This window comes from Euwallacea similis, chromosome 23 (genome assembly GCF_039881205.1).
Source record: "Euwallacea similis isolate ESF13 chromosome 23, ESF131.1, whole genome shotgun sequence".
Lineage (NCBI taxonomy): Eukaryota > Metazoa > Arthropoda > Insecta > Coleoptera > Curculionidae > Euwallacea > Euwallacea similis.
In genome coordinates, this window is record NC_089631.1 from 3,046,663 (window position 1) to 3,055,658 (window position 8,996).

The 8,996-nt window shown below is 32.9% G+C and overlaps 2 protein-coding genes across 6 annotated transcripts; one reads left to right on the plus strand and one right to left on the minus strand.

The window, feature by feature from the left end:
• Positions 1-361: 361 nt before the first annotated feature.
• Positions 362-2,977, minus strand: Cyt-c1 (Cytochrome c1). Its single transcript, XM_066401486.1, has 7 exons — positions 2,719-2,977; positions 2,421-2,468; positions 1,967-2,115; positions 1,338-1,503; positions 1,146-1,272; positions 902-1,086; positions 362-773 (listed from the first exon to the last, which is right to left on the minus strand). The coding sequence occupies exons 1-7, from the start codon at positions 2,788-2,790 to the stop codon at positions 597-599; spliced, it is 924 nt and encodes a 307-aa protein (XP_066257583.1). The 5' UTR covers positions 2,791-2,977; the 3' UTR covers positions 362-596.
• A 586-nt stretch (positions 2,978-3,563) lies between these two features.
• hfw (leucine-rich repeat domain-containing protein hfw) lies at positions 3,564-6,667 on the plus strand. Of its 5 annotated transcripts, none has more exons than XM_066401482.1 (9): positions 3,564-3,600; positions 3,993-4,224; positions 4,611-4,928; positions 4,984-5,147; positions 5,212-5,382; positions 5,441-5,596; positions 5,837-5,947; positions 6,257-6,425; positions 6,552-6,667. In XM_066401482.1, exons 1-9 carry the CDS (start codon positions 3,598-3,600, stop codon positions 6,659-6,661), a joined length of 1,434 nt encoding a protein of 477 aa, XP_066257579.1. In that variant the 5' UTR covers positions 3,564-3,597; the 3' UTR covers positions 6,662-6,667. The 5 variants fall into 5 exon arrangements, with proteins under 5 accessions (XP_066257579.1, XP_066257580.1, XP_066257581.1 ...); XM_066401483.1 differs by lacking the exon at positions 3,564-3,600 and adding an exon at positions 3,646-3,752; XM_066401484.1 differs by lacking the exon at positions 3,564-3,600 and adding an exon at positions 3,776-3,864.
• Positions 6,668-8,996: the final 2,329 nt, after the last annotated feature.

The following is an 8,996-nucleotide window of genomic DNA, read 5'->3' on the forward strand; positions in this document are numbered from 1 at the left end:
TTGAATTTAACACTAAATTGGTTACGGTTAAATTCCATATTTTCAACAGCAAAAGACGACGAAGCTCAAACAAAGTTCGTGGTCTATAAAGTCAACATCCGTGTAGGATGCTTGTGGCTAAACAACCAGAGGTCAGCAATTTGTTGAATGAAAAGCTAAAGAAGGGGAATGTAGAAGAGTCGTCTAGTCCGTAGTAGTTTGTCATAGTATTTATTAAGAAGGAACATGGTTCAACTCGGTTCTGTGCCGACAATAGGTAACTTAATGACGTAACCATAAAGGTCAGTTACCCATTGCCACGTTTACATGACACTTTGCCAACTTTATTACTTTGATTCTAAAAATATACAACAAAAAAAAATACAAATTTGAACAGATAATTTAATTAACAAATAACGTGACAACTGTTACGCACGATAAATCGAAAGAAAAAAAGGTAATTACATCTTTTCCCAAAAAAAGATTTCACTTACGTATGTGTACCATACTACAATATTTTGTATTTACAAATCCGTAAAATTATTATGCTTAAAAGTATGATGGTCTATAAGAGAAAACAATTGGCTAACAGTCACGTTGAGAGCTCATCTTGGAGCTTACTTTTCCTTAGGCCTAAACAGAATTTTCCTTGTCTTGATGCTTGAGAACTTGAATTTCATGGCATAATAGCTCAGTGCAAGGAGAATGGAAAATATGCCAATGGCCTTGATGGTCATTCTCTTACGATCGTCAAATTCTGGTTCGGACGTCCATTTTAGGAACGTACTGACATCCTAATTAAAGCAATAAGTTAAAATATACATTAGGTTTTGTTCCACTGATTCTACATTTTTTAAGATATTTGTCAGGTTTAAAATTTGAACTATGCATTGCCTATCTCATTCCCATATTTAAAACTTACCTTGGCCAACTGACTAGCACTAGCAGGCGTTCCATCCGAATATTCCATTGCTTCATTATATAAGGCTTGGGCCATGGAAATGGCTCCTCCTGGGAAATAGGGATTATAATACTGTCCGTCTCTTAAATTGATACCCGCCGGTGCATCGTAGTACCCAGTAAGTAAGGAGAATATATAATCTTCTCCTGAAAATCCAAAGCTGATTTAAAACTGATTTTAAGCCAATAAATTATACTAGAATTACCTCCATGTCTCGCCAATACAATATAACTTAAATCTGGTGGAAAGGCACCATTGTTTGCTGTCCTAGCAGCTTCTTCATTGGGATACGGACTGGGTACATAATCGGATAGTTTACCAGGACGTTGGAACTAAATGTATTTAAATATTAAAATCTTTATCATATATCTAATTTGTTAAGCTAATGTTAACTAACCATATTGCCTTGCTCATTAGGACCATCAGTAATCATTTGTTCTTCGGCCTCAGCTTTGGCTTCTTCTTCAGTGTGGCTAACACCCACTAAGTTACGATATGCAATGAATCTCAAAGAGTGACAAGCTGCACATACTTGTTTATAGACTTCATAGCCACGCCTTATGCTACAATTAAAATGAAAATACCAATTGCTTTGTGTTTAAATAGCACTTATTAAACATCACTTTGTCACAGAAATCTTAACTTAACTAACTAAAATTTTAGACAAAGTTTGAAAGTGTGGAGTTTAATGTTTATATTCTTTATGGTTATGGTAATCAGTAACAATTTAATATGAAATTTACTCTTTACATTTATTATATAAAACTTTTGTTTCTTTATTGGCAATTAACAATCTAAAAATCACGCATCTTTACAAAATTTTTTAGTAACATTAGATGAACCTTTTACAAACTGCTATGGTATTTGAGTAAATTGCATATACTTTGTCTTATAACTGAAGCTAAGAAATAAAACTGAATAAGTCTAGGTTTAATTTTTAAGTATTGAAATACTTATAAGTACTTATAACAATCAACCTGTCTCTAAGCTATAATACAATATGACATTTTAAAATATAAGACTTACCTGGCATGATCAAGTGAGCTAAACCAACCATTATGACTCCAGGGATTCTTTGGGGGGTGTAACTCAAGATCTGACGCCCTAACAGACTGATCTAAAGTGTAAATTAAAACTCCTGCACCTCCAGCAAGAATACCCAAACCACCAAGTAGCTAAAAATAGGTAATATCTACATGTTCTAGCCCAAATTGAAGGTATCTCAGAATAACATGGACAACAGGATGTCACTAATTTGTGAAGTGAAAATAAATGGTTGATAATAAAAGTTGAAGCTTTCATTGTGATACATGAGCTCCAATCTCAAAATGAGTACTAACAGAGTAAATCTATTATGCATTGCATTTGTTAATTGACATAATTTAATATGTTTAATATTTTATACAAAAAAACAAAAGGAACTTTTGTCACTCAATGAAATTTCTTATAAAAAAAATTACAAATGAGTAAAAATACTTACTGCTTTCTTTCCTGTGGTTAGCTCTCTTGCAGTTGAAAATGAGTTTATCTGCAAATGTAAATATTTTATTTTGATATTTGAAATACAACTGAAAATTGCATTATTTATTTATATCTCTCAGGTGGTGATATAACAGAGGAACATTAGTTCCAAATTTTCAAAAGGGAGACCTAACCTGTACTTGTCAAGTGCAAATCAATTTAATGCATCACAAAGCCCCAAACTGCTCCTTATGAAGCTACTGCAAGCAAAAGCTCACAACTAAAAGTTAAAAGATACTAGTTCTTTTTTAACTCACCTGTCGTAAGCAGTGTGTTGTATTGGACTTTAATATCCCAGCACCCCAAATTCTTCCCACTCGTGTAGCCATGTCAGAGTAAAGGCAGCAAAAGTAAACTGATAAAATTATCTAACGATCTTTCGGCCCTTGATGATTCTTCGAGTTATGTAATCTAGCGAATCAAAGTTCAAAAATCTTCGATTATTCTTCTCTCGAAGGAACGACCGAAGATTTTTTTCAGAATTTTGACATTTACGTAACAGCAAAAGGCCGACGAATCTCGATGTTTAATTTTCGTTTTGTTGGTGGTGGTGTTACAAAATTGCAAAGATTTTGTGGTTTTGGTAGCCCTGCTGATCGTCGGTGTTGCCGGATGTTCTCACTGAAATATGACATAATATGGACATGACACATGAGGCTGGTATGAAAAGGAAGTCTCATGTGTCATTGTTCAACAGCTTTGGGGGCTTACAAGTTTAAATAAGAACCATCCACGATTAGGTTCTAGCTACGGCTAAAATGAGTGAAAATGTGAATACTATGCTAAAACCAGGAATAGTGGTACTTCTGGGTATGTTAGTAGTTCCACCTTTGTATTCACCATTATGCCGTGATTTAAGCATTATCTTTTACGAGAATGTATTCCCAAAAAAATGCTGTTTTTTCTATCCTATGTGTTTTATTATTTCAAATAATTAAAAATAATAACAAACCAAATTCTTCGCTTTATAACATTAGAAGAAACAGTGGCTTGAACGAATGACACCATTCACGCCGATATCAATAAATAACATTGGACTTTTAAACATTCCAGTTAATCCAACGCAGCATTTTACATTTGACAACGTTGTAGAAATGTTTCGCGGCTTCTTTGACGTCACACTAACTTTTCTTGACATGGTGAACTTTTTGCAGGGAACCTTTAACATTTAACCTATATTTTCATATAAAATTTATATATTTTGTAAAAGTTGTTAGAAAATTATTATAATATAATAGAAATAAAATAAAGCTAAAAAGGGATTCCGCCCTCCATCTTTCAAAATTCTAAGGTTAAAATTTTGGTTATTGTTTTTCCTTGCAACTTGTTTACTTATTTTTTATTTTAGAAACATTAATTTACTATCTTTGAGGTTTGTCTTATCCAAAAGGATTTCTCTTTATGTATGTATATAGGAATTCAGATTTTTTAAAGGGCTTTAAGGAAAACCTCAAAGACTGTTTATTTAAGAGTGAAATTATAAGCACCTACTTGCAGTTACGATTTTCCAAGACCACTTATTTCATTTCAGATGAGGGTGTGGTATCAAATTTTATATATTATAACACTTATCATTAAATCTACCTCATCACTTCTTCCTCCTGACGATAGTAGTTGCAGTAATCAGTGTTTCCATCAATTACCTGAAGTGTGTCCTCCTCCTGAAGACACATGTAGATGTCATTTACTGCCCAATTGCCAAAAAGCAGCTATCTGTTGTGATGTTAATCATTTCACCCTTACCGAAGGATTGGCTTGTGTTAGTAAGTATAGTGTTTCTACTGAGTATACCTTGTATTACGATAGGTATTAGTAACTAATTTGAGAGGTATATAGATGTTGGTGGGGAATAAAAATAGTAGAGTAGTGTTAATGGATAGTAATGAATCCTACAAATACATACTTATGTTGGGGTTATTCATATATTTAAACTTCAAGATCATTCTACCAAACCTTAGACAGTGATGGGACAGATAAAATCCATGCAAACATTGCAATAAGACAGAATAGTGTTCAGTTTCATGGTTTTTATTGAAATTATTATTGAAGTAAAGTTTCATTATACCAATACCAAGGCTCTATTGTAATGCTTCTAAAATTGGGATTGAAAAGCCCTTTCCATTTTGATTTTATGTTTATTTCTTTATAGATATCACCTCTAACAATGGCATCGAAGCTCTTCATATTCGCAATGCAACCTTTGAGACATTTAATCTAACTTCCTCTCAATCAGTACTACGATTGATTAGGTACTTGACAATCACAGATGGAAACATAAGCAGGATTGAAGGAGAATTTGCAAAACACAGTAGAGTCTCCTGTTTGAATCTGTCCTCAAATCATATTAATGCCATTGAAGATCGGTCTTTGGTGACTCTGTACAATTTAAGTGTTCTAGATTTATCTCATAATAATTTGACTGAGGTACCCAACATTCGAAAGGATAGTGTCAGTTTAGATATATCTAGTAAGCAATTCATTAAATTCTTCATAAATTGCCTACATAGTTTGTGTATTTACAGATAATACAAATCTAATTTGTTCAAAGCTCAAAAATACCTTACTGATCCGTCCAGAAATAATCTTTAACAATGAAAATGATACATTCTGCATTACGTCTAAGGATTTTGTGTGGTTTCAAACAGCAGAGATTTTACCATTTTCGCAAGTAAAAGCGGTGCATGAGGTAAGTGTGTCATCAACAATTTTATTCTTATGTCTAGATTTTCTAATATTGATATTTATTACAGTTACAAAAAAACTGCCATCACAATTGCTCCTGTGAAACATACCGATTGAATCTCTCTCAAGCAAAGTTACCAACTATTGAAGTGGCAATGAACTGTTCTGGCAAGAAGTTTCGCTCTCTGCCTGTACCGCTGCCTGTCAATACCATTTATTTGGACGTGAGCAACAATAAAGTGAGTGAAAGATTGAAATGTTGGTTTGAGTAATGCGATCTAAGAATTGGAATTGTAGATAACGTCTATAAAGGAATTGAGTGATCCATCTTACCAAAATTTGAGGAATTTTATTGCTGATAATAACAGAATTTCTTCAATTCAACCATTAGAAGGGACTAAATTTATAAGTAATTTTGATACTTTGAGTCTTCAACGCAACGACATTAGAGTGGTATGTGGATCGATATGAATGATGTGTGTATTTATGAAATATGGGTGATCATTAAAAAAAATCCGAAGTAGGCGTATTAATATCACAGGCATGTCTTGAATAAATTTATCTGTTATTTATTTTTAAGGTCATTCAATAATAATAAATGGCTTAATCAACGCCAAACGTTTAAGGTTCACTGCCTACTGAGAGGTTTTTTTAATATTACTTATCAACTTGATCAATTATTGAACTTTTTAGTTGGAAACGTACGTATTAGACAATATTCAATTTGAAAGGAACTACAATCAACGGAAAGTGAAACTGGGTTTCAATAAAATACACTGCGATTGCAATACTATGAAACTCAAGGTAGACATGACAGAGCAAACAAATCGCATATTCACAGTTTTGAAGCAAATTCGACCTTTAAATGTTTGAAAACGGTTTGTTTGTTGTATTTAAGCAATTGTTAATTATATTTTACTATCGTTATGATTTGTTGCACTTTAAAAAACAAACCACTTATTCCCATTACGTCATTTTTTCCTGAGATTCAACCCAATTTTGAGAACAGACCCGTTTCCGTCAAAATTGAAGGGCAATGAATAATGTGACCAGTCACATATTATAAAACGACGGATTGTGGGAAACTGTAGAATTTAATTACTCATTTTCTAGGTGTGGTTGTTATCGAAACTTAGTCATATTCCCGACCATGATGACATAAAATGTCATAACATGAATTCTAAAGTTATTGAATTAGACGCTGCTAAAATGTGTCAAAGTCCACAGGATTGGACTGATTTCATTTATTACATTATAACTGCGGAGGTTTTACTGTTTGTTGGTAAATATTGTTTAACCTTCCTTTACATATTATCCGGAAAATGTGAACTTAAAAAAGTATTTATATTGTTTCTTTTTATGTATGTGCAGACTTACGGATTGCTTCCTTTTCACTGGAAATTTTTAGGTTTGGTGGCTAAGGTGTCCTATGACTATTGGGTGTTTAAAACTGCTGGATATCTACCGTGGCCTGCTAATAAAATGCCAAGACTACCCTGTGATTGGTTGTGCGAGTAAGATAAAGATATAACTGAAAGGGTAAACCCACTAACATCTAAAGTCTATTTATTTTCAATATAGACAAGATCAAAACAAGCATACACACAGCAATGCTATTTAACAGAACTCACTTAGACTCTCTTAAAATGTAATAAAAGCCGATATGTCAGCTTGTTGCTAAAATAATTTAATAACTTAAAAGTTGAAACATACGAGGATATCAACAAATCACAAACAACAATTAATAGTACATAAGTAGGTGTGTACAAAACCAACGAAAATAAAACTAATTGCAACTTTTTAAAACGATTTGTCGCCTGCAGGTGTAGACCAATCGACGGCTCGTCACGTAGTGGATGGCGCGTTTATTATTGTTTTGATCGTGTCTATCTAGAAAATAAATATAAATATGGGTAATGTTCACACACAAAGTGGAAAATGTGCTTTGTGAATGCTTTATATACAAAAAAAAATAATTAAAGGAATCTGGGCGATTTGAATTATTTTCAGTTTTAATATTTTTAATAATTTTCAAATCTATTTCAATGGATAATGGACAGTTAATATTAATGTCGTTAATTAATCATTTCCACTTATACGCTATGGCTTCGTTATCAATAAAAGGCTCGCAAGGACACAAGGTGTCAGTCGAAGATCAAAATTAAATACCTAGACACTGTGTGGCTCAATAATGACCGTTCCATTTTAAAATATTTTTTCTACCTCACACTTTATAAATTGCTCAAGAGATGATATTTTATTAGCAGTGTTTGATGGTTCGTTATGCAAACATTCAAATGAATCCTTGAACGGAAATCGGGAACCTGATTTTTTGGGTATCTAATTTGTGATCACGTTGGTAGTTAGTTAATAACAAAGAGAAAGCGTGGTTGATATTATTTTATATTAAATAAAAAAGTAAGCCATAAATTTAACACAAAATAAATTTTAATTTATATAGGTACCTATTATTGAAAGTGTTATTAAAAATCATTTAGATATGTAATGTGGCCTAAAAATCGATTTATATTTGTTTATTATTAAACTGACTTTGGCTAGTGGGTAAAAGAGACAACGATTAAACAGCTTTGCTATATTTATATACATATCTTCAATTTTGCAAATTCTGTTGGAGGATACGAGACAGATATTACAAGATCGTCAGGTAAATGTTTGAATTTCCTTTTACTTAACCGCAATTCATTATGTGATGCTTTAAATGTGTCTTATGGTTACCAGTGTTCCAAAAACTACATATCAGGTACCTATTACATACATAATAATCATTGGTACATGTATCCGCCTATCTATAGTGTTCTATCTATGGTACACTTCGGGTTTATGATACAAGTAGGTACAAAATTATTAACGTTATCACGATTATAATTATTGATGTAACACAATATTATAAGTGCATAAATAATTAAATTGTAATAGGCCACAAAACTTCGAAGTATGATGAATAACTACTTGTTTCATAGTATCTTATACACAAAGATTGTGAAATATATTATCATGACCCGAAGGTCAAGTTTAAATGAAAGATGTGACATGGAGGTCCTAAGTATTTCACCAGCTCGGTGTATATACAATTTTTTCTACTACTAAAAATTAATTATAAATTAAATCCGAATCACAATAAAAGAATGCATCTTGAATCATAACATTACTAGTGGTGTTTCATTTACCTTTCATTTCCATGTCAACTATAAATAAAACAATAAGGAGGCTGATGACATTGTGGCCGATTAGTTTGCTAGGTACCCGTCATTCAACTTAAAAAAAAAAGACAACATAGTTTACAGTCACTCAATATATCTAATAATGGTGTCTTTTAAAGCTAATAGTGGAAAATTATTAGGTGTACAACTTTGCTTCCGCCGTTTTTTTTCCGAATTTCGCGATTTTATTGTAAAAAACTAATTATACCTTTAGGATCCAAAGTATTGTCCACCGCTGGCCACTACTTTCTCCCATCTTTCGGGCAGCATACGAATCCCGTGTTGAAAAAATTGGACATCTTTTGAAGCGATCCACGATTCTATCCAATTTCTTACTTCTTCATAAGACCGGAAGTGTTGGTCAGCTAGCCCATGTGCCATGGATCGAAACAAGTGATAATCAGAAGGAGCTAGGTCAGGAGAATATGGCGGGTGGGGTAGGACTTCCCATTTCAATGTTTCCAAGTATTTCTTGACCACTTGCGCAACATGGGGTCGAGCATTATCGTGCTGCAAAATCACTTTATCATGTCTCTCGTTGTATTGCAGCCGTTTCTTTTTCAATGCTCGGCTCAAACGCATTAATTGGGTTCGATAAAGAGCACCTGTGATTGTTTCAGTTGGTTGTAACA

What these genes read in the sequence shown, in the direction of transcription:
- hfw (XM_066401481.1), top strand. An exon ending in TGGACGTGAGCAACAATAAA is followed by an intron (nt 5,383 to 5,440) that starts GTGAGTGAAAGA and finishes TTGGAATTGTAG; the next exon opens with ATAACGTCTATAAAGGAATT. An exon ending in GCAATACTATGAAACTCAAG is followed by an intron (nt 5,948 to 6,256) that starts GTAGACATGACA and finishes CTCATTTTCTAG; the next exon opens with GTGTGGTTGTTATCGAAACT.
- Cyt-c1 (XM_066401486.1), bottom strand. Translation starts at nt 2,790, where the DNA reads ATGGCTACACGAGTGGGAAGAATTTGGGGTGCTGGGATATTAAAGTCC. An exon ending in AGCTCACTTGATCATGCCAG is followed by an intron (nt 1,504 to 1,966) that starts GTAAGTCTTATA and finishes TTTTAATTGTAG; the next exon opens with CATAAGGCGTGGCTATGAAG. An exon ending in GTGCTAGTCAGTTGGCCAAG is followed by an intron (nt 774 to 901) that starts GTAAGTTTTAAA and finishes TGCTTTAATTAG; the next exon opens with GATGTCAGTACGTTCCTAAA.